Source organism: Apus apus, chromosome 16, assembly GCF_020740795.1.
Source record: "Apus apus isolate bApuApu2 chromosome 16, bApuApu2.pri.cur, whole genome shotgun sequence".
In the NCBI taxonomy this organism is placed as follows: Eukaryota; Metazoa; Chordata; class Aves; order Apodiformes; family Apodidae; genus Apus; species Apus apus.
This window is the reverse complement of record NC_067297.1, coordinates 13,067,569-13,094,210: the sequence shown is the minus strand read 5'-3', so window position 1 is coordinate 13,094,210 and position 26,642 is coordinate 13,067,569. Positions and strand designations below refer to the sequence as shown.

The 26,642-nt window shown below is 40.1% G+C and overlaps 1 protein-coding gene across 9 annotated transcripts in view; it reads left to right on the top strand.

Moving 5' to 3' along the window:
* The window catches only part of HECTD4 (HECT domain E3 ubiquitin protein ligase 4), a 70,463-nt gene that overhangs the window by 24,208 nt on the left and 19,613 nt on the right, over window positions 1-26,642 (top strand). For 4 of the 9 annotated variants that reach the window (XM_051633540.1, XM_051633538.1, XM_051633546.1 and 1 more), the window contains 40 exons: window positions 600-670; window positions 1,304-1,409; window positions 2,023-2,143; window positions 3,008-3,136; window positions 4,329-4,453; window positions 5,500-5,653; window positions 5,954-6,054; window positions 7,054-7,252; window positions 8,654-8,800; window positions 9,916-10,020; window positions 10,795-10,958; window positions 11,322-11,555; window positions 11,776-11,968; window positions 12,162-12,266; window positions 12,352-12,440; window positions 13,014-13,189; window positions 13,639-13,774; window positions 13,926-14,067; window positions 14,178-14,344; window positions 14,910-15,056; window positions 15,367-15,551; window positions 15,956-16,136; window positions 16,454-16,734; window positions 17,038-17,227; window positions 18,331-18,412; window positions 19,008-19,210; window positions 19,390-19,525; window positions 19,983-20,165; window positions 20,419-20,589; window positions 20,994-21,163; window positions 21,656-21,771; window positions 22,605-22,708; window positions 22,992-23,153; window positions 23,422-23,570; window positions 23,828-23,907; window positions 24,020-24,183; window positions 24,700-24,937; window positions 25,374-25,510; window positions 25,681-25,807; window positions 26,393-26,530. In XM_051633540.1, coding sequence (XP_051489500.1) covers window positions 600-670; window positions 1,304-1,409; window positions 2,023-2,143; window positions 3,008-3,136; window positions 4,329-4,453; window positions 5,500-5,653; window positions 5,954-6,054; window positions 7,054-7,252; window positions 8,654-8,800; window positions 9,916-10,020; window positions 10,795-10,958; window positions 11,322-11,555; window positions 11,776-11,968; window positions 12,162-12,266; window positions 12,352-12,440; window positions 13,014-13,189; window positions 13,639-13,774; window positions 13,926-14,067; window positions 14,178-14,344; window positions 14,910-15,056; window positions 15,367-15,551; window positions 15,956-16,136; window positions 16,454-16,734; window positions 17,038-17,227; window positions 18,331-18,412; window positions 19,008-19,210; window positions 19,390-19,525; window positions 19,983-20,165; window positions 20,419-20,589; window positions 20,994-21,163; window positions 21,656-21,771; window positions 22,605-22,708; window positions 22,992-23,153; window positions 23,422-23,570; window positions 23,828-23,907; window positions 24,020-24,183; window positions 24,700-24,937; window positions 25,374-25,510; window positions 25,681-25,807; window positions 26,393-26,530 — 6,008 coding nt within the window. The remainder of the gene's footprint in view (window positions 1-599; window positions 671-1,303; window positions 1,410-2,022; window positions 2,144-3,007; window positions 3,137-4,328; window positions 4,454-5,499; window positions 5,654-5,953; window positions 6,055-7,053; window positions 7,253-8,653; window positions 8,801-9,915; window positions 10,021-10,794; window positions 10,959-11,321; window positions 11,556-11,775; window positions 11,969-12,161; window positions 12,267-12,351; window positions 12,441-13,013; window positions 13,190-13,638; window positions 13,775-13,925; window positions 14,068-14,177; window positions 14,345-14,909; window positions 15,057-15,366; window positions 15,552-15,955; window positions 16,137-16,453; window positions 16,735-17,037; window positions 17,228-18,330; window positions 18,413-19,007; window positions 19,211-19,389; window positions 19,526-19,982; window positions 20,166-20,418; window positions 20,590-20,993; window positions 21,164-21,655; window positions 21,772-22,604; window positions 22,709-22,991; window positions 23,154-23,421; window positions 23,571-23,827; window positions 23,908-24,019; window positions 24,184-24,699; window positions 24,938-25,373; window positions 25,511-25,680; window positions 25,808-26,392; window positions 26,531-26,642) is intronic. The other 5 variants (XM_051633545.1, XM_051633539.1, XM_051633544.1 and 2 more) reach the window with 5 other exon arrangements.

Genomic DNA, 26,642 nt, shown 5'->3' with positions numbered 1-26,642 from the left:
ACCAGTTAGAGGGAAAAATATCTCCACAGGTGTTCATGCATAGCTGTGTTGTTTCCAAAGTGCTAGTTCTGGAATCTTCTGCTTAGCTTAAACAAAGACCTCTACAAGGAGCCAGTCTTTAGTAAGTGTAAAACTGTAGCAATAGTGACTCCTTGATAAGTCTTTTGCATTTTCCATTGTTCTCATCACAGATAAGCCACAGTTCTTACCTCATCTCCAGAGCTGAGTCGTTCTTTTCAGTCCTCATCCATTTCTTTGGACATGTCTGATTCTTGGAAGGAATGCTTGTGCTGTCAGACACAAGTGATGGAGTTTCACAGGGGGAAGCAAATAGCTGGTGAAGCTTTGGGACCTAGACAATAAAACACAGTGGATTACAAGAAACTTCTGGAGAGAGCAGTTGTTTATTTTATGACTAATATAAATGTTAAAATACAGAGGATGCCTTTCTAAGTTGGAAGAAGCTATTAGTCATTTTAAATGTTAGGTCAGGTACTAAGCTGAGATTCTGTGACACCATTTCTCACATATTTCTATTTTGGAATATTTTGTTCATTTTTAAATACATAAGGTAATACATGGTTTTATTTTTTCTTTAGCTCTGGCTTAAATATCCTGTATCCTGGAGAAACAGAAATCAATAATTTGTTGAAATTGGTCTTAACTGAAGGTGAGAATATCTTACTGACCTGTGAGAGTGTTTTTTCTAATTTAAAACAAAAAGTGAGAATACTTCTCAAGCTCTGGAGGGAGAAGAGTTCAGAATATTGAGCACTGGTCTGCTTTAAACCCATCCTGTTCTAGGATGCTTCAAATTCTGAAGCTGCCTTCTGAATGAATACACAGTCAAGCGTATATTAGATGATTTGTCTCAATTAGGCAGCTGTTTGAAACTGAAAAAGGATTAAAGTTCTCTTTTGTCACTGTTAGTGATGTTTCTTGTCCAGGTTGTTTTTCAGAACAGCTGGTTAGCAGTTAGTGTTACCTGTGGCAGTTACACAGTAACCAGGGGTCCTTAGTGAAAGATTAATAATCTCCTTGCCTTCATTATGAAATGGGAGCCTGGACTTAGAAGCAGCTGATGCACAGGAATTTGTTCCTGCACAGGAACATGTTTGTGCGTCAAAGTCTTTGGAATTTAAAACAGAGGGAGTTGTAACTGCCTGTAGTATCAACAGGGAGTCATGTTACACTGTAAAGACAGAAAATTCTGAGAAGTAGCATATATTAAGCAAGATATCTGAGGAAATTAAAATAATTTTGTAAACTGCTGTTTTGCTAAAGTTTTTGCATTCCATGTTAGGAGAGAGAAACAGTGGGCTCTCCCAGCTCCGCGACGTCATCCTCACTAATTTAGCTGAGCAGCTTCAGAACAACAGATTTGGAAGTGAAGATGATGATCATTATAGGTAAAACACAACACTCTGCTCTCCCTCCTCACCATTTATAATGTATGTTTCTGTTATTTGCATTAGATAAACTGGCATAAAATTCTGCTGAAATTGCTTGTTATCTTACTGGCAGCGTGACCTGAAACATAATCTCTGTGTCATAGTGGGTAGAATTTCAGTAGGACAAGGGAGAGAGAGGTTTGGCATTTTAGGGGCAACTTTGGAGACTTCTGTACAGGCTGAAGTTTGGATTCCCTGCTTCTTAGCATGTCTGTGTGGATGATAAGTCCGACGATATGACATTGCTCTCCATGTCACTACATCAGGTGTCTCTTCAGCAGTAAAACTGTCCATCTCTGGTACCTGTTCAAGCTGGGAGGAGTCTTTTTACAGCAGTCACTGAAAGTCATGTCTTCGCACAGGGCAGGAGGTCACCAGGATCTCTTGCACTGATTGTTGTTAAACATTTCAAATTTGGTTTTCTTTGTGTCTGAATCTCTGGAGTTGAGAAAATATTTGTTTTGCTTTCATGTAATTGGTGACACAGCTTGCAGAGACTGTTGAGATGAGCTATACAAAATGCACCATAATTAGACTATTAACATTTTGCATCTTTCTTGCATTTTTGAAGACTAAATGATGAGCTGTTGCACTACATTCTCAAGATTGTTGTCCGAGAATCTTGTGTCTTAATCACCAAGTGCCAAACTGTATCTAAAGATGATTTTCAAAGGCTTCTTTCAACTGTGCCTGTAAGTAAAATGTATTTTGATAAAAGTATATTGGCCTTTGGCTTCTTTTCCTCCTCAAATCCATCATCTTCACTGAGTATACAAAGGTGAAACTTTTATAGTTGTGTGTCTTAGCAAGTACAGGAAAAGAATGTCTTTTGTTTATGCTGTGCGGGGAAAGAAGAAACCATTTCTTACAACAAAGTAAATCACACAGTAATGCTAAAACAGGTTTATATGGGGATGTATTTTCCAATTGCTCTGGTAACTGTTTCAATTTAAAGAAGGTTCAATCTTCAAAGCATTACAGCAACTTAAAAACCAAAATAAACTCCTTCTACAGGTGCGTATAATGATTCATGCAAGAGGAAAGGATTCTAATTTACAGAGAAAAAAGTGTGATAGTTGACATTAAATAATGGTAAAAGTATGTGTAGATGTTTTCAGCAGGGTCAGGTCTCTCCATGACAAAGTCATGGCCTGCAGGAGAATGGGAAAGGAGTAGTAACATGGATCCATCTCCTTCAGGAGTGTGAATTAATCTTAAGCCAGTGATGGTGTTATCTTTAAGAATTTATTAATGTTACAGTACTTGAATATTACTACAATACTACATACTTGAATAAAATGGTACTGCTTCTCTATGTTTTGCAAGTTATTTCATTAAATTCAGTAGTTTACAACCAGTTTCTTCTCTTAATTATGAATTAACAAGCTCACATTAAATCAGCAAAATCATTTCTGTTCAAGGGAACTTATTTTTTGCTTTTGCTTGTCCTCTCCCTCAGCTTTTTTCCTCTGTTATATTTCAAAGTGCAGGGATTGCCTGAATCAAGGTTGATGGAAGGGTTTAGATAATGTGAAGTGTGCTTGTTTATGTTAAAGGCTGCATCCTCCTGCTTGCGGTACCTGATGGCTGTACAGAACCACCTCCTCAGTAACACTGTTTTGATTAAACCTGATGACAATGATGACAGTGACAGCTCCTTGCAGGGAGAGACATTGAAGGTACAGGTAAACACCAAGTTTTATTCTAGTATGGCTCTCTACAGTCAGTGTTACTGTGACACCTCTTGTTCCTGCAGTGTGTTCTTCTTATGCTGTTTTGTTGGTTCTTTTCCTCTTGATCTAGTTAAATTACTAGATAGTTTTATTTTCCTGTTCTCCAGTTAAAGTCTGCAATTGTTCTTTGTCATTGTTCCGGTTTGGGTTCTATATTGTCACTGAGAGCTGACACTTCCCTTACTAGATATCTGTATCATGAGGTTTAAAATACATTTTGATTCCTATGTAAGAAAATTCATGTGCCAGGAATCCTTTCTGAAGACACTACCCTCTGCTTTTTTCTCCTCCAAACTACCACTTTCAAGGTGGTCCTTCAAAAATATTTTACAGTTTTAAACAGGGAAGAGTTTTCTCATTTGCCTTGTCTGGCTTCTGCTTTTTTGCAGTTTTAACTAAGCTTATGTAGAGCAACCTACATCTGTTCTCTGAAATAGCAGGACTAGTGTCTGTGGCAGGGAAACTGTCAGAGGGCAAGGTTTGCAGATAGCAGTTGTTTTGCTGGTCCCGTTTTATAAAAATATTGTCATTTCATATTGCTTCTAAAGTATTCTTGAGGGAGCTCCTAGGAGCCAGGGTGGCCCTAGCAAGCAGGCTGGCTCACCACAGTAGTTTTTGGAACAGTAACAATTGTTCTGTAATGCTCTTGACTTCTGAATTTCTGGTGTTGTTAAACTGGTTTTGTCTGCTACTCTTTGAGACTTTGTGTACTTGTACTTTGCTGCAGTAGAAAGTTATTTGTTCAGGCTCATTGAGAAAATGCTAAATACTGTAGTACTTTTCCTGTCTTGTATTCACCCATGTTTTCATTGTTCAGTTTCTCTCTACAGTGATCCTCATACCTGCCAGGACATTCTGTCACCAGTGCTGTACCTTGGCGGGCTAACAGCTCTCTCTCCTGTGCTGGACTTGGGGATTCCTTCCCTCTAGAAACTGGATGTGCATCCTGTAAAATATGCACCTAGTTTCTCCCAGCACTTTGGGGTTTAGCATTAATCAAATTAAGTCTTGGATGAATCTCCTGCTGCAGGCCTGCCAGGTCACATTATCATTCTTTTCATTTGGAAATCCATCGTTTTGTTCTGTTGTCCTCTTTTGGTATTCTCTAAGCATTGAGGTATCCTCTAACTCTCTCTGTACCTAGGAGCTGAAGACCAGCATTTTGTCTCTTGCTACACAAATTCTGACAGGATGTGATGAAGTCTTAGAAATGCTGCAACAAGTCACTACTGCACTAATTAACAGTGACATTTCTGATAGAGAGCAAAGGTGAGACAAGTATCAATATAATAACTTGGGAACAATCAGCTGCTACTTTTTCTGGTTTATTGTACAAGCACAGTTTGCATGACTTGTTCTTTATATACTTGAGCTTTCAGTGTCTAGGAATTGTTCCTTAACACAGCTTTTGCTTAGCACTGAAGAATTTAGAAGCAGACTCTCCATGTCATTACTACTAGCTTGATAATCTAGAGAAACTTCAAATAGATAAGGTTTTAGTTACAAAGGTATTTATGAGCAGGGTAACTGGAAACAAAACTGTCCTTAGTCAGCTGGGAATATTCCTCTAAGCCAGGGCAGTTTTTTGTTATTTTTAAATTCCTGACTATTACATCTGTACCAGCTGGACTGGATGTTTTTATTCATGACATTGTTATGATATCCTGCATTTTTCATCAGGCAGCATCACCTTCCCCTTCCTTCTCTCCCCTTCACTGAAAAAATTGCTGGGAATGGAATGTAAACAAAAACTGTAAACCTTTTCTCTAGTTAAACAATTCCCTCTCCTAGTTGTGTTTCAGGCTTCAGTTTCTCTGCTTTTCTGTGCCCACAAGATGAGTTTTGTTTCTTGCTAATACACAGTTCCTCCAAGATATTTTCAGATGGGTTTCATGCTCAAATATATTTTTGTAGATGCAGATTCTTTTAAAGTACTTTGAACTATGTGTGTGAGGAGCCTCATACACTCACTGAACAAATACGCTTGTGTTTGATGTGACTTTCATCCTGTGCCCATGGGAGCTTATCATTATCTAAATAATTATTACACTCTTGATTTACTGTCTTCTGGTCTGTCGTTGTTTAGTAAGGATTGGCAGCAAAGACTAGGATGAAAACCCTCTGGAGAAATTGTGATGTTTTCAAGATACTAAGTTTTTGTGTGTTTTGTTGGTTTTTTTCTTTAGCTGTAATGCAAATGTTCTCTGCTGAATTTTGAATTGCCTACTCACCTAGTCTGTTACAAGATTAAACAGGTGACTAAAAATAGTAGTGATGCTTTATGAAAAGGGTTGTTACCTTGACTCTCCTTACAGATTAAAAGGCCTGGAACAAATCACAAAGGCAACTATGCTTGGTCATCTGCTTCCTGTCCTGCTGACATCTCTGATGCATCCAAATTTGCAAACTCTAACTATGGCTGATGCCTTGATGCCTCAGCTGGTGCAGCTGGTTCTTTACACAAGTCAGGTATGGTCTTGGTGTCAGCAGTTGTCTGCAAAGGAAGAAAAGAGGTGGTGTGCATGTTCTACAGTGCTGTAGATTTTGGTCAACTTTCTGCAGTGAGTGATCCACAGATCATAGCCTAAAAATGGCTCAACAGCTGCAGAAGCTGATAATGCTGAATATTGAATTTTACTTGATACAACAGCTACTAAGTAATGACTTATTCTCAATAACAACATGCAGTGTGGTTGTTAATGTATTTCGGTAACGAGACCTTAAAGTGCTGTGCTGTTTGCATGTTTAACTTTATATTTTGTGCCACAGACTGCACTGCTGCTTAAAACTCAGTCTCCAGTTTTCTCAGAACTGAACAGTTCCCCCAGTGGTGCAGCAGAACAGAAAGGGAAGCTCTTACCTGACGAGAGGTGATGTTCTTTACATTTGAGTCTTTCCATGGGGTAAAATACCTTAGCTGTAATGTTCAAACAAATAAATGTTAAAGCAACAATCTTGTTGTTGTTGTCAAAAGCAAAGCTGTAATGGTTTGTAAGCTTGTCTTAGAGATATACAGGACTTGACAAAAGACAATTTGTTCTAAATTTTTTTAGCATATAGAATTAAATCATTAATATATTCAGCCTCTTTGCACAGGGCATGGTTTATTTTGGTTTTTCCCTCACCTCAAGCATTAGGAATTAATTCTAAATGTTCCTCTTACAATAAATTAGACTAAGGAAGACCATAATGAGAAAATGTAATTTGCTCTGGCAGCATGAAATACAGTATTAAAACTATCAGAAAGATATTAAATGGTTTTATTTGCATAGAGAAGTATAATGATTTTAAGTCCTGCATTTAAATCCTGTGTCTCAGCTTAGAAAAACAAAAAATGTTTATCCTAGCTCTCTGCCATGCTGCAAAGTTGTAGTATTAAACACTTGTGATCATGTGCAATATGCTATGTGCAAACTCTGAAGAACTTACTTTCAATCCTCAGTTTCAGTGGAACATCAGGCATATTGTTTTATGTCAATATAATCAGCTTTGGGTGCTGTCCCAGGAGAGAAGGTTGTTTTATGCTACCAATCGTGTTAGAATCCATATATAGTGCTGCTTATTTTCTATGGTGCTGCTTAGCTTGTTTACCAGTATTTGGAAATGGGAAAGCACAGGGAAAAGCTCAGATTTCACAGGCTGGAGGTTGGCCTGGTTATCCCCAATGGACAGAGTTCATGCTGTGTAAGTTCTGCATCATCCCTCAGTGCAGATGATTCCTCAATGCAGTTATGCCTACAATGAGGAATCACTACCTCGTGTTGCCATGTGTCAGTGCTGAGAGGTGATTTTAAGTACTTTTATAGTTTGATGTCTGAATATAATCTGTGTGTGGTATTTCAGGACTGATTTTTCACTCTTAATTTCAGAATGCTGGAAGAGAAAGAAGAACCAGGTTTTCTTACGGGTTTGAAGATCCCTGCTCCCTGGGCTGCTGGGAAGACTGTGGAAACAGTTCATCCTGTCAGGGACAACTATAAGTTTAAGGAAACTGTACACATTCCAGGAGCCCGCTGCTTGTATCTTAGATTTGACAACAGATGTTCTTCCCAGTATGACTACGATAAGGTAAGCAAGAGCCAGTTCAGAAATTCTTTCTTTTTTATTTATTTCCATCAGCAACACTTCCCATTTTCATCTTTTCTGTCCCATGTCTTTCATGGTACCTTATCTCCAGCGTTCAGGATAAGGCAGGAGGTTTTTATTGACATTAGTAGGCACTATAATGTCACAGTCTACTTATTTCAAGGCCATAAAATACAGGGAGGCAAAGAGGTTATTTCTTGTGTGGCACAGTAACTTGTAAAAAGAATTCTTGGGTTTCATCTTAAGGCTAGACCTAGCTAAGTGATAGAAAAGGTACATGACATGAAGAGGCAGAACTGTGAAGAAAAATGGTTTAATTGCTAATATTCTCGAAGAAATAATAATAAAAATATTAGCTGTTTAATTCTTCTTGTGCATTGTTTTAGAACATCATGTCCAGTGATGGTTTTAGTGTTTAAAGCGTATCAGTTATGAGGATCCCTTGAGAAGAGTTAGGTGCTGTGATTAGGAAGTTGTCTCAAAAGATGCCCAAGTAGTGGTTCTGTTGAAGTAGCAGAAATGTAAGCTCCAGAGGTGTGGGGTTTGGTTGTTTTGGTATTTTTTTGCCCCTTAGAAATTTATACCAACTCTTCCATATTTTTTTTTTCATTTCATGATGGCTCAGATTGTCTTAAGTTTGACTTCCTTCTCATTTTTGCTGTTGTTCAGGTTTTCTTATTGATCAAATTTTAATCTAGCTGCCTACTTTGTACATCAGCAATTTGTTTAAACAGTGCAGAACTGGAAAAGTTCCTTTATTATTTTTCCCCTGATAAATGGCTTGTTTACATGGATTAATATGACAAATATTTTCAATTTCAAGAACACAACGAATAGCATTTATTTACTTTGTCTAATCAGAGAGCTACTTGTGCTGCTTAATAATTGTTGCTGTATGTTCTTTGATGTAGAGCAAGTCCTGTGATACTCTCGTTAATTCTCATTAATTATTTATAAGCCTATTTAATATTAATGTCACTGATTACTGGTTAAGTCCTCCAGAAAACTTTGGGCCTTTCCATGTTCCCACTGAAGTCACTGACAAAATATTAACTTTGCTGGGAGCAGGACCAATGCATTTATTAGTAGAGAGGCAGTACGTTCTAGTTAGCTCAGCACAAGGTCTGGAAGTTGGGATTTCTCCTGATTCCTGCTCCCAGCTCCTCTGCTGACTTGCTGTGTGACCTCAGGGGCAAGTCATTAAATTTCCTCCCTGCCTCAGTTTCCCCATCTGTAAAATGGGGATAATAATACTTGCCTGCTCACCTCACAGGGCTGTTGTGAGGACTTGTTAATGTTGATGAAGCACTTTGAAAATACAAAGTGCTGTGGAAGTGCTAAGTATTATTATTATTATTAGATTTTCTTGTTTTTCTCTTACAGTCTAACAGTGTATTTTATGTTTTGAAGTTGGTGATCTATGCTGGTCCTAACACAAACAGTAGGAAGGTTGCTGAGTATGGAGGCAATACACTGGGATATGGCAGCCGTAGTGTCTTAGGAACGGGTTGGCCGAAAGACTTAGTAAAGGTACAGTATTATAATCCAACCATCTTTCACACAGAAAAATCCCATTTGGAAACCGTGTCGAGTCCATTTTAACCCTTCAGCAGTGAAGTCCAAGCTTTTAAGTGTGTGGTTACCCATGATGAGATCACCTCTTAAGTGGGCTGTTATGTCCTTGGGGAATGACTGTAAACTGACTGTATGTTATGTGTGGTGCTTCTCTTGTTTTGTCTTACTGGAATTTCTTAGGGGTATGTTTTGCTCCTGGAGTCTCTAATGACACTGTTGGGCTCATAAGTGTATCTTCTAAGAGAAATTCTTGCCCAGTCTGTACTTAATTTCTTAAGGTCAGTGGCCATGGCTGCATTTTTTGACAGTAACCCACTTACCTAACAAATAGTAAATGTAGCAGCTTTCCAAACGTGTGTGGGGTTTTAAAATTATATTGGATGCTTTCTGCAGTATAGCTAAGACAGAAAAATCCCTCAAACTTTTTGAACCTTCAGTATTCCAAGAATTTTGCAGTGTGTTCCCTCAGACTGTATGCACTAGGATTTACTTTTCCTAATGTGTTTGTGCTGCTGCATTGTCCCATACTGAAACTGGGCTGGTATACACAAAAAACTAATTTCAAAAAGGAAGACAAGAAGTAATAAACTGGAAAGTGCTTGCAGAAAAGCAGTCCATTGTTCACAATTAATGGAATGTAATTAATTTTGCAGACCTATTTTTTTATACAATTCTTCTGTTGATGTGTCTTCTTGAAGAGATTGTTTGTCTTCCTTCAGGAAGAGAACTGTTGATTATTGCATGGTTTCTTGCAGATAAAAAATGAAAGTGTTTTGATTAAAATCAAGGTCAAGTAACACAAACTGATAAATTTTACTTTTGATTCCAGATTTATAGTGGTTATTTGTTTTACTATAGTTAGCCAGCAACAAAATTAAAATCCAATTGTCCACTAAAAGATACCCTTACAAAAAGGGAAGAATCTTTAAATTATATAATTGGAGCTAAAAATACGTGTCACTAAAAACATTAATCCATAAAATAAGCCACTTTTATGAAAAACCTTTTTGTTTGCCTCAAGTCTTAAATGTATCTTTTTTTTTCCCCCTCTTCCCCACCACAATCTCAAGGTGGAAGGAGATACAGTCACCTTCTCCTTTGAAATGCGGAGTGGCCGTGAGCACAACACTCCAGACAAAGCCATGTGGGGCTTTGCCTGCACTGTCCGAGCACAGGTACTCCAACGGGACAGGTTCCAGGGGACAGGTTCAGCTTCAGTTTATCTGCTCTCTGTTACACCCAGCAGGTCAAATAGAAATGTATTTCAAAGTTGGAAGCTAACATTAGAAATTTAAAACAGTCCTAGCTTACTTATCTGGCAATAAGACAAGTAATTTTCTTACAGTGTAAAGGACCTGAGTGTTAAATGTTTGGCTTCTTTAGCTAGAGATGTCCTGAAGCAAACTTAGAGAAGTTAGTTAGTACCTACTAGGTCTTATCTACCTCTTGTCATTGGTGCTGGACTTGGATGAAGTCACTTCAGTATCTCCTCCTGCTTGTAGATCAGGTTTTCTTTGGAGAGAGGGGTATCTTGTAACAACCTGGAAACTGAAGCTTTAATGGGGGAACAGCAATTCCAGCCTATAAAGACAAGAGGGAGGGACACTGGGATCAAACAGAAGGGAACTTGAATCCTGCTACTGGGAATCTAGGACTAGATCCGTGGGATGACAGATTGTCAGGCCAGAAAATGACTGAACCAAATACTTTTTATTTTCTTTCTTGGTTCAGGAAAATAATGTTCCTTTCTTTCGTGTCTTGAGTTGTTCTTAACAATTTAAAGCAATATATAAAGCAGTTTTAAATACACCTCTGTCTAAGAGACACGTAGTTATATCTGTTAGATTTTTACATATAATCTTATATATAAAATATCCTATCTTGAAATGTATTGGGGAAGGACTTGATGGTTGATTGATTAGTGCAACTTGTCCTTCTTCCTACTCCAGGAGTCTTCAGAGGACGTGTCAGGAGGTTTGCCATTCTTGGTTGACCTGGCCCTGGGCCTTTCTGTGCTGGCTTGTTCAATGCTGCGAATACTCTACAATGGACCAGAAATTACCAAAGATGAAGAAACCTGTCAAGAGCTCTTAAGATCAAAACTGCTACAAAGGTAAAAAAATAATAATAGAGTTCCCATGTGGCTTGTTTGTTTGTTTGTTTGTTTTTTCTGAGGGAAGGTGGCTTTTGTAGTGGTGTTCAAGTCTTGTGTTTTAAGGTGATTGTTTTGATAATTTTTCCTGCCAAGTTTGTTCAGCAGTTCTGGGCTGCATAAAGCTAAGGGAAAGTTCTACAGAACAGAGGTTTTCTTTAGAGGAAAAAGAGGGGATTGGGTTTTGCTTGGGACAGGCCACACTTACTATGCAGTCTTTGTAAGGTGTTGTGGACTAATGTGTCTTTCTCAATGATGGGGCATAGTTAGGGAAAAAGAACAATTTAAAACCCCTTTAAATCTGTTTTTATTTATTTTTCCCAGGTGCCAGTGGCAGGTGGAAGCTAATGGTGTAATATCCCCAGCCCTTACACCAAGTCCTTCTCCCTTGCCTCTTACTATAGATGAAGACAGAGAATTTACATATCCTTCTGATGTTCTAGTGCCTCCTGTTGGACACTACTTTGATCTGCCTAGGATTAGGCTGCCTCCAGGAATCATGATTAAACTCAGGGAAATTTCTGGACGGGCTCGGCCTCAATTTAGACCCAGTATAAAGTAAGTAGTTATTGTTTCACTCTATTTTTCTAACCTAACTTCTATTATTTTGAATGCTTGATGCCAAAGCAACAGTGAGGATGTGGCATGGCTGTTGTGTGTGTGTATTGAATGTTCTGTGAATGTGGGTTTATGAGAGCAGCATCTGGGGAGTTGTACAGAATTGCCAGAGTTTGTCTGTCATTCTAGCTTAATCAGCTTGGCTTTACTCTAACCCTAGGGAAGTGATTCAGCCAGAAGTAATGGAGGAGATGGTAGTTTCATGTGTGATTAAACATTTGAATTTGGTTGATGCACTCCAGTCCCTGATAAATTTCCAGTATCAGGAAGAACATGCTGAAGAGTATGATTTACTTTGTAAAATTATGGGAGAGACATTTAAGAAGCTAAATGCCATGGAGAGACAATTGCAGGTAAAAATAAATTTACCTAAAAACCAGAAGACTTTTTCTTTTGAGAATAAATATGTGTTAACAGCATTTTAGGAACACAGAAATACAAAATGAAAATTTTCTTAGATCTCTTCTTTGAGGATCTCTTCTTTGAAGATCTCTTCTTCTCCTTAGGATGAGCAACTGCAATAACTGTTATTTTTCTCTTGATTAGAGTGTGGCTGAGCTGGAGCAGAAATGGCAGAACGAGGTGGATGATGCCATGCATGGGAAGCTGGAGAACAATGTCCCTTTCTTTTATGATTATCACTTTAATGAGGTGAGCACTGTGTGTTCATTCCGTGTGTTCATGCTTCGTGCTGCTCTCTCAATACATGTTCATCCTTTTCCTTCGCTTTGTTTAGAGCAAGATGAAAGAACTAGAACTTCTTTGTTCAATGAAAGAAGTTTCTTTTGATGGAAGTGATCTTGAGAATGTGGTCCTGGCATTAAGGTCAGTAGCTGGCTGTGTGTGTACCATTTAGGCAAGGTAACAAAAAGATAAGGTAACATGAAGCAGCTGTGGATGGTTGGTGAGTTCCCAAAGTAGTTTTGCAGGCCTCAAGTTGCGTATGTATTTAAATGCTTCTTGAAGCAGGCTCTTGAATCTCACTGTACCCTGTGACAATTCATAATGTGAAACAGAAGCTGGCACTGCATGTTTCAAAAATACTTTAGTTCTAATTTCATTGAAGGCTGGTAGACCTATAGATAGAAAACAATCTTTGGGGGCTGGAGCATTCAGATGAACTTCTAACCAGGGATGCACATACTTTAAAACTTAATTTTCCTGTCTATCCAGCAATATCTGATTAAATTGTTACAAACATTTGTGCTAAATATATTAATATTAGTACATACAGCTACAAGTACCTACTAACAAATCACTTTTTTGTTTTCTATTTTGTTGGCATAGATTAGCTTGATACTGTATAAACTTCTTTGAAATAACCATTCTCACAGTAACACTTTATTTCAGGAGGCATTAATTGAGTTTGCTTCTTTTATTTTTCCTTCATAATCTTAGGGAGAAATTTTTTCAAGAGGTGAATTCACTAATACAGAAGACGTCTCATCCCCTAGCAAAAACCAAAACATTAGTGAAGAGCTTGATGAACAGAGCAGAGCTGTTATTACATGTCACTATTGCAGCACAGTCTGGTATCACAAGGAGTATATCTGGGACCCCTGCAGAGACCCCAGGTATAGGGCTCATCCTTATTTTTTTTCCCTTTTTTTCTAAAGATAAAATTTATTCCTTTTCTCTCATTTTTCTTCTTTCACTTTAATGAAAATGAAATCATTTTTAACACTAAATACATTTTACAATAGATTAAGTTGATTTTGTTTTTTCTGATTTCCATAGTGATGGTAAATTAAGATGTGAGTAGTAGTACGTGGAATTTAAACTTTGGTCTCCTGAGTTATTGGGGGAAAAATTCCTTAACCTAATCAAAACAAAACTCACTTGAAACAATGTCTGAAAGCAGGAAGGTCCTGAGAGCTGAGTTGCAGGTCCTCGCCTAGGCCATGTTTTCCCCATCCTATGTTATTGCTGCCACTGGAGTATTAACAGTGACTTATAAAGTCACTGTTTGTAAACAACCTCCTGCACCATCAGTGACTTTCTTTCATATTGTCTAACGTTGCAGCCTGTAAATCAGCATCTGAAACCAAAGTGATCTCCCACGCCGTCCGCCAGCCCGTCTTCCTGCGCAGCATGTCGGCGCCCTCTGACCTAGAAATGATTGGCAGTGAAGACCTGGAGTTTGCCAGATCAACTCAAAGGTGTGCACCAGTCATTCTGTGGGGCTGCTTGGCAATCACATGGCTCGTGTTGTCCAATCACCATAAGCTCTGCAAGCAGAGCGTTTTTATTTTTTTTTCATTGGATGAATTTACTGGTGTAAATTGGTGTAATTTCCCTGCCTTCTCGTAGGCGCCGCCACGTCACCAGCCATCGAAGCAGCTCGTTTACTCTCCTCCAGTCTCTGGCCATTGAGGACAGCAGAGACAAACCCACCTACAGTGTCTTGCTGGGGCAGCTCTTTGCTTTCATTGGAACAAATCCTGACCAAGCGGTAGGTCATTGTAAACGTGCCAAGCCATTCTGTTTTCAAATTCAGACTTTCACAAAGAAAGGAGGTGTTTTGCTTGCATCTCATTAACAAAAACAACCAACATCTCCTAGGTGTCCAGCAGCAGTTTTCTGCTGGCTGCTCAGACAAGGTGGCGACGTGGGAACACCAGGAAGCAGGCCCTGGTGCACATGAGGGAGTTGCTGACAGCAGCAGTCCGGGTTGGTGGGGTGACACATCTTGTAGGCCCCGTGACCATGGTGCTTCAGGGAGGACCAAGGTTTGTTTACTTCTCTGAAAAGAACTAAACGTTTCTGTCTCTGTAGAAGATAGTAGATCACATTGTGCAAAGAGAGAAACCACAAGAATTGACAAGCTATGAGGGTTTGTCTGCAGAACTGAGCTTTCAGCAGGCACTTTTATTGGCCTTTGTGGGGTAAAAAGGCAGAAACTTCTAAGAAGTGCTTGATTTGGCAGTAGATGAACTTTCACACAGAGATGACATGTCGACAGATAGGTATATAATGCACCTTACTCTCCTTACTTGATTCTAAATTCATGTTACTTAGGTATTAGTGGTAGATTTATCTGATACTAATATGGTTATCTAAATTTGATAAAATATTCTGTATTTTGTTTGTAGTCAAGTTTCAGTCGTGTCTGAGGTAAAACCACCATACTTTCCTCTTTACATGTTTCCTGTTAAAACATTGACTTGCCGTTCTGCTTCTAAATCTTCCTTGAGTAATTCTTAATATGTGCTGATAATTATTTATTTAAAGCTATATTGGGAAGTTTGATCTCTTTATTTAAGCCTGCCATTTCAAATATCCCACTGCCAACAGAATTGAAGAGCTCACGTGTGGTGGGATGGTGGAGCAAGTCCAGGAAGCTTTTGGAGAGACGATGACATCCGTGGTCTCACTGTGTGCTCGTTACCCCATTGCTTGTGCAAACAGCATTGGCCTCTTATGCACTATTCCTTACACTAGGTAGGAAAGTATTTCTTTCTGAAAGGGAAGGAGGGCATCCTCAGCTGTCCTTGATAGATTTTTGCCTTAAGGAGAAGTACTATATGTTATCATTTTACTCTCTTCATAATGAGGAATATCAAAATATCCTGTTAAATTTTCTGAGAATACAGAATTTCATCCTCTACGGGGACCAAAGGAGAGACAGAACCACCATTCTACAGAGTGATTAGTTGCTTGAGTTAACAGCAAGTTTTGGATTTCCATTGTGTCTGTTGTTAGTGACTGAAAAGTCACTGAAGTAAAATCTGATTATTTTCTTCTCATGCAGGAGCGAAGAGAAGTGTTTGGTTCGTAGTGGCCTGGTGCAGCTCATGGACAGGCTCTGCAGCTTAAGCAGCCAGACAGAATCCAGTTCAAATGAAAAGCAAACTAAGAAACAGAAGGTGGCCACGATGGCTTGGGCTGCCTTCCAGGTGCTAGCCAATCGCTGTGTTGAATGGGAGAAAGAAGAAGGTAGGAGCTCTGCAAATGTGTTGACGTTTTAGAATGGCTGTAGAATTGTCCAAGGTCATTATCTTCTTGTTGTTTTCTCAATTATAGGTTTTTTTCCTCCTCATGAGAGTGTTTCTGTTGCAGATAATTTCAGGTCTGCCACTTGGTTCTGCCCAGACAGAACCACAGAACCCAGAGTCCCTGAGGGATCACTTAGACATTTCTCCTGTAATAGAATTCATCCATAACATACATAAACATAGACATGTGGCTAATTGGCTGATGTGACATAGATGTAGCATCAAGTTTTATTTTAATCAAAGACATTTTGCATAGAAATGTTTTGCTGTAGCAAAAATTTTTACTCTTTTCAGTTGACGGGTTAGAAATTGGTAGACGTGTACATTGATTGTTGCTCCTTACAGCTGTGTGTTCCTGCCTGCCTTTCTCAGGGGGCTCAACAGAAGCTGTTCACTCTGGTCTGGCTCGCCAGGTCTCCAGCCTTCTCACCAACCACCTGGTACGAGCCACAGAGTGCTGTGGGAACCAGGCTGCAGGGAACGACGCACTTCAGGATGTCCTCAGTCTTCTGAATGACCTGTCAAGGTACTAGGCCTTTGCCGCTGGGGTATTTTTTTCTAGGCATGAAAGCAGGTGGGTGTTCCTCTGGGGATTGTCTTTTTTGACAGTAGAGAAGGTAAGAGAACTTTGGAAACCATTCTGAAACTTGATTGTAGAGTGACACTTAATCTTAGTGTTTAATCAGCGCTATCAGGTTAGGTACCGTTTGTTGCAGACAAGGTTTTGTCAGATGCTGGACTTTTTTTTTTTAATTACATCTTGAAAACAAATTACATTATTATTTACAAGAGCATCAATCTGTTTTTTTCCAAACAGCAGTTACCTGTTTTTTTCCCTTTCAGGAGTCACATAGGTAAAGCAATCCTGAGCCAGCCAGCCTGTGTGTCCAAGCTTCTGTCCCTTCTCTTGGATCAGCGTCCTTCTCCCAAGTTGGTCCTTATAATCCTCCAGCTGTGCCGTGCCGCGCTGCCTCTCATGAGTGTTGAGGACTGTGGAAATGTGGAATTGCCTCCCTGGAGTTACTCTGTGCCCTCCCTGAACAGCGAACAGGACGATCCCAGTGACCCAGCCTCCAAGATTGCCTCTCTGCTCCTGGCAAAGCTGGCGGACTACGTAGTACCAGGTACCAGCATCTTTTCGGTGTCCTGCTAATCTGGGAAGTTGCCAAGCAAGTCCTGTTTCTGCAAGGACCTTCTGTATTGACAGAAAGCTCAGATAGGAGAAGGAATTTGACACCTCAGTGTTGAAGGACAGGAGATGTCTGAGTTTCATGTAGCTGTTCTCAGACTGAGGTGTGTGTCACAGGGATGTTTCAGACCCACCTTGGGTGTGTTAGCATTGGTTTCAAGGGCAAGCAAGTTTGTTGATGGAGCTCACGGTTGTATGTTTTTTTTTGTTTTGTTTTTTTTTTCCTTTCTGCTTCAAGGATGCCAGACAGTTCTTTCTCCAACTGCCTCTGAGCCAGACACTGCTTTGGCAAAAGCCAGCCCTAAAAATTCCATAAAAGGTGATAAAGATCCTGGAGAAGAAAGCGAGGCAGTGGATGGGAAGCTTTCCATTTTCATTCATAAACGGGAAGACCAGTCATCCCATGAAGTCCTTCAGCCATTGCTAAGGTAATCTTAACTCACTGGATTGGAACCAATTGGGCTAATTCCGTTTATCTTTTTTTTTTTTTAGTGCTACAGCTGTAGAAAAATGCATCCTAAACATAACAGAAATAGGAAAGCAAAATATCTTCCCAGTTTGTTGTCTTTACTGGTAAAATAATACAGTAATGCAAAAATGGTTTCTAGAGTTGCTGCTCAGCATACTCTTACCTGGATAAAAATGCATCCCACCTTCCTGAGCTTGTGGGGAGGCAGCAGCAGGAAGAATCTAAATCCCAACACTTCCTGGGCTTGTCTGTTTTTTAGAAGACTGTCTAGCAATGATGAGAGCAGCAGAGCTGAAACTGAGCAGAGCATCTAGTTAAAAGGAGGAGAGGGATAAGAAATGTGATGTTTTGGCTCACTTACAAGCAACTAGCAAAGGAAGATAAAAACATCTTAATCTGAGAACAATCACATGAAAAATTAGCTACTTAAATGATGCTCCATCAGAAAATGGAACTATCTTGTTACAGTATGACAAGGCCGTGTAGGACTAACAAATAGAACTATCAAAGCAAAATGGACTTAAAAGCATTGTGGTCAATCATGCATACACTGCATAATAACTTGCTATTGCAGCTGCTTTGGTATTCTTGGTACCCACCTGGATTTTGAGATCTCTGCGTGTCAACCAGCCAGTGTTGGCACCTCTTGCATTTTGTGCTGTTCATCTCAGCTTCTCCCACTCCAAGTTGGTTTTGAACTTGTGCCTTAAAAATGACAGTAAAAGGTAGAGCTGTTGGGTGTTCTGAGGGGAGAGATTAACTCAGAGCCCTCGGGATCTGTGTTCAGTAAAAGCCAGTTTCATGATGCTTCTTCCTGAGGGGGGAAGGGTTAAATTGCAATGCAAATAACTACATTCAATACCATTGCATTCCTTTTGTAAATTGCAGTGCAACTGGGTATGTCCTGAACTAACAAGTACTCCTGTTGCTGTTGAGCAATTGCAAGGGTTGCTTTCAAATAATGTAAAAACATGCATAACAAATTAAATTGAAAAGTATAAGTCAGCTGTTCTTTTCCACCAATGAAAGCAGAGCTGATGTGTTTTGTTCTTACTTCAATAGTAGCTCAGAGGGTCGTCCATTCCGACTAGGAACTGGAGCCAACATGGAGAAAGTGGTGAAAATGGATCGAGACATGACAAAAGTAAGAAAAGGAATAACTAAAGAATATTCAACTTTTTTTTTTTACAGATGTTAAATCCCCTTTGTTAAATGTTGTTTACTTTACAGAACTGTTCAGAAAGGTAACTTTATATGTAATGTTAGCATTATATACTTACTGATGTAAATACAGAGGTAAATGATGAAAAGGAATTCCAGCTATTGCTTCCTCCAACCACTGTAGGTCATGTTTAAGCCCCTTAAATATTCTCTTTCCTGAAGTGTTTAGTGCACATATTTAAATTACATTTTCATGTGTATTTTCAGACATGCTCTTGAGTATTTGCACCAGACATACTCACGTGTGGCTTTTTGATCAGAGAAGTGAAACTATGCTGTTAAGCTAAGGATGGAGTATTAAACGCAATGAGTCCACATGGATCTCTGATCTCTTTGTAGATGAGAAAAAGCAACTGAAAGGATTTGTCTAATGACTGTGACTAATACAGACACAGGAGGATGTTTGATGTGTTCTCAGTTCTTTTGCGTATGCAGAGGGACGAGAGTTAAATGCATCATCTCACGCGGCCGAGTGGATCTGACTTTAGGATTTGTCTTTATGCCAATTTTATTTTCAGAGTGGCTGTTGTGAAGTTATTACAGAAGAAGCTGCTGCAGCTCTTCGGAAAGCCACTAAGTGGGCACAGTCTGGTCTGATAGTTAGTGTTGGGCCACCCATAGAAACTGTCAATCCAGAAACTACTAGTGGGTTGTCCACTGGGGACAAAAAGAAGACGGCACAGACATCTATTTGCAGAGAGAGGAATTCTGAGCTTGCCAGGTAGGTCTCATTGATTCTACAGTTAAGAGTCTAGATTCTGCTCTTCTGTGTACCAGTCTTTGTAGTGCTCAAGAAAATAATCTAGGTGATAAAGTTCCCTCTTTTTGTGCTGTGTTGTTGATGACTGAAGTTTCTTCTCATGGTTTGAAATCCATGGGCAAATTGCTTTCTCCTTGCAGGACAGATCCTGTGAGGCCCTTCATCAGTGGGCACGTTGCAAACAGCATGGCAGCAGAGGTGATTGCTTTGCTGCATAGCTTGTTGATGGCACCAGAGTCAAATGCAGCTCAGATATGGACAACAACTGCTGAAAAAGTGAGCAGACACAAGATTAAGTATCAGATTCTATGCCAAGCATGTATTGAGTGGTGAAGAGAACTTAATTATTAGCTGGGTAGTTGTTCTACCTTTGCTGTTCAGTCCTCTTTGCCATGACCTGTGAGGGTCTGTTGTGTTGGCTGGAAAGCAGAGGACACTGCTTCTGTGTTCCTCTGAATCCTGCAGCACCTGATCTGTTGCTGAGGCTAAATCCTTGAGCAAAGAGTTTTGCTAAGATTTTATATGTAACTCTGTGATTCTACAGGTGATTAGGGAATGGAGCTGGCTTTGGTGGTGTTCACACTTCAAAGAACCTGAAATATTCTGAGTTCTATAATTCTCTTCAAGAACAAAAATAATTCTTCTGAGACTGTGGGCTGGAGGCTTGGAGTGTTGGGTTTTGTTTGAGTTGTGCCTTGAACTCATTCTCTGATATTTTTGCTTCTGTCTTCAGGTTCTGTCCCGGGCTCTGATGTACATTCCACAGCTTGGGAAATATGCAGAGAGTATTTTGGAGAATGGGAGCAGCAGTGGAAGGAAACTTGCAAAACTTCAAAGAATTGCTCGGCAGGCAGTAGCTGCCCTTTGTGCTCTGGGTGGCTTTAAGGAGACAATTAAAATAGGTTCTGAAGTGCAGGTAATTCAGCACTGTTCACGTTTTGTACCTCCAATGAGAATTGGTGCTTTTGAGGAGGTTTTGCCTGCAGTGTGCACACTGCCTGCCTTGGTGGGGCACTCCCAGTAACAGTTGTGGAGACTGCTACTGTGTGTTAGTCCTGTTGCCTGAAATCCTCAGCTCTAATTGTGTGTTGAGTTGGTGTGTGGTGTTAAACACTCAGTGTTTCTTGCTTGAAAACCTTAAATCTTACACAGACCTCTTTTGGTTGTAGGTTTTAGGTAAAGGAATAGCAGGAAGTGTTGGAGTTGTGGCATCTATTAATGAACAAGAAGGTATAGCAACAGTCAAATTCCCACCTACCACTATAGACGGTAGAAAGACCTCCCAGGCATCAGAAACATTAACTATTCCATTATCTAGGCTCTGTGTTCCAAGATCTGAGGTACGGTAGTTTTAAGAATCCAATACTAAGTATAATATCAATTATGATTTTGTTGTTGTCACTGCAATTAACCTACAGCATGTAAAAAGTCTGTTTCATCTTTGATTAAATATTATTTGTAAAGTTTGCTTCATTATTTTAAACATATCTTAACAATATATTTATGTTCTCATTCAAGTAACATGGATATTCATCTTTTAGTGCTGAAGATGTTCCATTGCATATTGTGTTGGGTTCTTTGTTTTGTTTCTGTTTTGTTGTTTTTTTTTCTTGTTTTGACTGATGTTTGGTGCTGGTTTTGTGAATACTACAAAATGAGAATTAACTCCAGGTAATAAAACACCCTCATTTCTTAGAAACTAACTACTTGAATTTAACTTTTTACCGTGCCCCCCCACCATCAGGCATTGCCTCTTCATAAACTGTCCATTACTGAGAAGGTAGTACAGGCAGTCCAGTCCATGTTGCTTCCTCAGGAGGGAAGTCTATCTATTCACACCTCACTTCCTGCAACAGGAGATGGCTCAACTCCAGTAATGGCAGTGGTCCGGCTTCTTGCTGAAATAAGAACCAGGTGAGTCCCTGGGTTTGTGCAGCACTCCAGCCTGTTCTGATACCAACTGCTCAAGAAAATTGCATGGCTTCTTGTTCTCCTCCTCTGTTGATACTGGCATAGGACAGCAGGGGACAAGGCAAAAAGGCTTGTTTGCTTCCTTGAGTACATTTGATGTCTGGATGTTGTTAAAATCAGCACCAAAAATAAAGTGCCCCTTTATTTATTGCCCTGGGAATGCATTGAGCAATTGAGGGTTGGACTTGATGATCTTCAGAGGTCCCTTCCAACCCTTCTGTGATTCTGTGATTCTATGAAATGCTTGATAAAAGCTGTGAAGCAGGGTAAAGCTGGCAGTGTGGGAGCTGCAGTGGAGAGCTAACCAACCAGAGAGAGAAGCAGATCAGTCAGCGTGCTGCCTTTTTAAAAGGCTTTAATTCAATACATGTAAAGACAACTTTGAATTCAGCATACACTTTTGTAATGCTTTAAACATACTGTTTTTCCATTAAGAGCATGCCTGGTGATGGCTCAGCTGTTGGAAGACAGCTCATTCTGTGAAGAATTCATTCAACAGTGTCCAGCTGCTGTCGAGGTTCTTAATTTGGTGGCTCAGGAGTGCAGTCCTGGTAGGTTTCAACATGTTCTTGCAGCTTCACTGGTGTATTTGTCACTTTTAAAATCACTTCAGCTTTTTGTCCTCCAGCTACTTAGAGCTTATGATGGCTAGCACAGTACAGCATGACTTGTCATAGCTGCAGAGCTCTTAACATACAAGTAGCTAGTAATCACACTGAACTGTTTACATATTAGACATAAAGTTTAGGCCATTATACTGTGCAAGTCCTGGACTACTGTGCTGCTGAACCCTCTCCACTTTTCCTGCTTACAGTATGTTTTCTTTTTTATGACCTTTTTGCTGGTTTTTTACAATGTTTTCTTAGATTCCTTATCACTGAGCTGTTGACTTCCTTCCCTCTTCTTTAAGGATAAGCAGTTGGCCCAGCAGAAGCCTTAGTTCAAGGGCAAGTTTTAGGAACATGTCAGAGCCTTTCATTGGAGGAAGAGTGGCTGAAATGAAGGCTGTTAGGGTCAGGACCAAGAGGATTTCAGTGTGATCTCCAGTATGAAAGGGAGTGTACTGATTTTTTGATAGTAGGCATAAATTCTTTTGACTTCCTGCTTTTGCTGGGTCATAAACTTGCTCACTAAAAGGAACTTAATGTCTTAACTAGCATAATAATGTCTTTGCTAACCAAATATAAATTAAACATGAGGAAAACAATTGCTTGTTTACTTTAGATTTTGTCCTTCGTTTTGTTGATTAGGTAAGTGAGGCTATTTGATTAGATCTCTTCAATACAAATGTCATATTTGCTTTTACTTACCAATATTAAATTGCATTGTTGAACTCAAGTAACTAGATTTGCTTGGAAGCTCATGGCTTGGCTTGTTGTTACAGGGGAGAGGCTCCTTGTTGTAGAAATGCAGTGTGAGAGGTTACGAATGTTGTATCGTGACTGTGCTCGACCTCCCCCTCCTCCACTGCAAGCAGACAGGAGACAGGTGAGCACAAGAATGAGCCTCCTGCCCCTTGCAAGTGAGCCCAGCCACCGTGGGCAGGGGGTCTGCCTGTGGTGGTGGAGCCACATTGGTTGGATCCTTATTTAAACATTTCATTTAATGTGAATTTCTGTAACAGGTTATGGTTTGTTGTGGTTGCAGTTCTGGTAGTTACATGTGTTGTGCTAAATGTGCAAATGTGCATGTCATAAAAGAATGTCTTGTTGGAGTTTGGTAGATGACCAGTTGTAATTGGTAGAATAAAATGCTCTGTTCCTGTTTGCAGCCCAAAGAAATCACCTGGAGCCCCTCAAGAGTGTTTCCCCCTGTGCGAGCCTGCATGTTCTCATCACATCTCACAGCTGTCACCTTCCTGGCTGATCCCAGTGCAGGGGGGGGACTTCCTCGGGGCACCTTTATCTATGCCACTTCACCAGTTCCAGTGCAGGTGAGAATTCACAACTAGGCAACAATTTGTGTCATGTCATACTCAGAAATGCATTAAAAGAAAAAATAAAATTTTATATTTTACCTGTGTGGTGGTGCTGGTGCTATAATACCAGGGTTCTGAGCCGTCTCATAAACTATAGTAGCACCTAGAAAGGTTGGACCAGGTGATCCTTGAGGCCACTTCCAACCTGGCAGTCTAGGATTTGATGATGATGATGATGATTCTTACTATTAGTTATCATTGTTATAATTGTTATTATTTCTAGGCACCATCATTCTACTGGGAAATTGAAATAGTTTCCTATGGAGATACAGATGATGACACGGGACCAATAGTTTCATTTGGATTTGCTACAGAAGCTGAAAAACGAGATGGTGCTTGGACAAACCCAGTGGGCACCTGTCTTTTCCACAAGTACGTTGGAGGTCTCCATCAGAACCTTGCTCAGCACATTTGTTCCCTCCTTGGGGAGAAGTATTGTGAGCACGTTGCACCAGGCAACACGTACATTTTAACTGAAATGTTAAAATGATGACCTAGAATGTCTCCCTATCAAAATTAGGAGAGTTGAGTTGCCTTTTGTCAGCACCACAGCTACTGGGCTGTAGCTGGAAGGGAGTTGTCATCCTTTTTTGTGCTTTTTCTGATCTGCTTCTCATGTTACTCCTCAGCAACGGGCGGGCAGTGCATTACAATGGCTCCAGCTTGCTGCAGTGGAAGAGTGTTAGACTGGATGTGACTCTTTCCCCTGGTATGTATGAGTACAGCTAACTTGCTTATCTGGTAAATCAGGAAATCCCTCAAATGCAAGGGAAGACAGATTTAATCCATGTTCTTCTTGCCATGTTTGTATTTTTCTACAGGAGATGTAGCTGGAATTGGGTGGGAGAGAACAGAAGGAACTCCACCCCCCCCAGGGCAGCCAGCTAAAGGCAGAGTTTATTTTACCTATTGTGGGCAGCGACTTGGGCCGTATCTAGAAGATGTCTCTGGTGGAATGTGGCCAGTTGTCCACATCCAGAAAAAGGCAAGTTTTAAACAGAAGTATGTTGCTCCATATGTATTGTTTCAGAAATATTAAAAACCCTATATAACTAAGCAGTGCTTACCTATCCATTAAAAAGTAGAGTGATATTTTGTACCTTTACTGAGTTAGGTTCCATTACCCTTCCCAGGTGCTAAATGCTTTGTCATTGTTTGGAACTTTCTCTGCCCATTAGGCCACTGGCTTGATGAGATGGCATTATTCTGTGCTAGTAGCCCTTCCATTAGTATTCCTTCCCAGCAGTGACCTTGCTTCACAGTAAGCTGGCTAAAAGTGCTGTATCTTGAAGGTAGAAGAAAGCAAGTTCAAAGTTTGTGTTTAGAAGCTTAATGCTTCCCCTGCTGCATCCAGTTTTTCAGCTTAGCAATGCTGGGCAAACCATCCGGCGTGGAGATGTGATCGGCTTATCCCTTTGGCTGAGATTTTTAAAAAGAGCAAAGAGAAGGATCAAAACAATCCACAGCCCATCTTACTGCTTTCCTGTGCATCTCCCTCCAGAACACCAAAGTCCGTGCCAACTTCGGGTCTCGGCAGTTTGCCTATGCTGAGGGCCAGGCTCACCGGAACGCCGCCGACCTCTGCATCGACCTGGCCGAAGAGATCAGCGCCAACTTCGAGGCCCTGCCTTTTGCCATGGCTTCTGATAGTGACAACGATGCTGGCACCAGCATAGCTTCTGACCCTGGGACCCATGGACCTCCCTGTAGGATTGCTGCTGTTGCTACAGCTCAACAACGTAAAGTGATGATTTCTGTTTTTCATAAAAGCTCTTTCAGGAGAAATTCCAACCAATTCAATAGGATGGAAGCACGTCCTGGCTGCAGTCCTTAGGGACTGCCTGTTTAGGTAAAGCAGGACAGGAGGCATTGCCAAACACATGCTTATTTGATTTTAGACAAGGTAACCAAAATGATAATCTTTCTTTGGTCTTCCCTTCTATGGATACACAAGTTATTCCCAATTAATGCAACTACAATGAGAAATTATCTTATTAGAGCTTGGAGTAGAGTAAGATGTTGCAATTGGTTCAATCAGCCAGTTGGGTACACTGTGTCAAAGTGCACTACATTTCCACAGACTGGTTGGAATGCAGTATATCTCAACAACTTCTGGAATATTCTTCCATGCCTTTAGTGCATTGTGATCTCATGGTTTCCTTCTGTGTTTTGCAGAATATGACAGTGACACATCTTGCCACTATAAAATGGAGCTGAGCTATGAGAACTTTATCACATCAGGCCCTGATCCTCATCCCCCTCCTATTGCAGATGATGAAAGTGATGATGATGATGATGATGACATTCCCCGGGTGAGGAACAGGGCAAGCTCTGCCTCCTATGCCTTGTAGTCTAAATACAGGTCTTCTAGTTCAGATTTTAAAGTTTTGCAACGCAAGGGTTTTCCCTGCTTCCTTAAGGAAAATACAGCTGTTGTTAACTTTTCTTTCTTCTTGGTTCTAAATAACCTTTGTCTGTGTAGGAGGATCACTATGCCCTGTTGGTTAAAGCCTGGGAAACAAAAGTTTTCCCTACAATTAGAAGAAGATTTCGTAATGAGGCTGAGAGGAAGTCTGGGTTGGATCAAATTAAAGGAGCTTTGCAGTTAGGTATGACTGTTTGTTTTATATGATGTGCAATAACTGTGAATATAACACCTGTGTTTCTTTTGTCTTAAATTAGAGAAAAAAAAAAAGTCACTTGCTGTTTTCATCAAGTGCTTAAAGTTTGATTTGAGGTCATGGTTTTACTTTAATGCTTTTCCTGAAGTTGGACTATGTAAACAGGAAAATTACTTTAGAAATAGTGACAGAATTTGTTGTGCTATTGTGATGTGAATACAGAAATACTTTGCAATAACAGTTTGGGAAGAAATTATCTACATGCATTTTCTGTCTATGACTACATCAAGACAAAAGTTTTAAGGAACACTTGAATAAGGGAGGATTTATAAAATAATACAGTTCTGGCAAGAGAACCTGTTTGTGGAAAAGTCACAGTAAGAGCAAAGTATAAATTGTAAGCCCTGATGAGAAGCATGCAAGTGCCTCCAGGATAGCTTCTCTCCCTGTTATAAGCCTGACTGAAAGAATGTTGAAGTAATTAGTTAACTCATCTGCTTCTGATGTTAATGAGAATGAGAACTTATTTCACGTGGCTGGGGAAAATAACGAGCACTCCCTTCTGTCTAACAGGAATGGTTGATATAGCACGGCAGACTGTAGAATTCCTCTATGAGGAAAATGGTGGCATCCCGAGAGATCTCTACCTTCCCACTATCGAGGATATCAAAGATGAAGCAAACAAATTTACAATTGATAAAGTACGGAAAGGTAAGGTCAGCAAAAGTATCTTGAGGGAAAAAGAAGAGCTAAGGGGCTCTGATACTGGGGGTCTGCTGCATAAATTGTCAACCTGAGGAAAATGCTGTGCCTTAAGAATGGC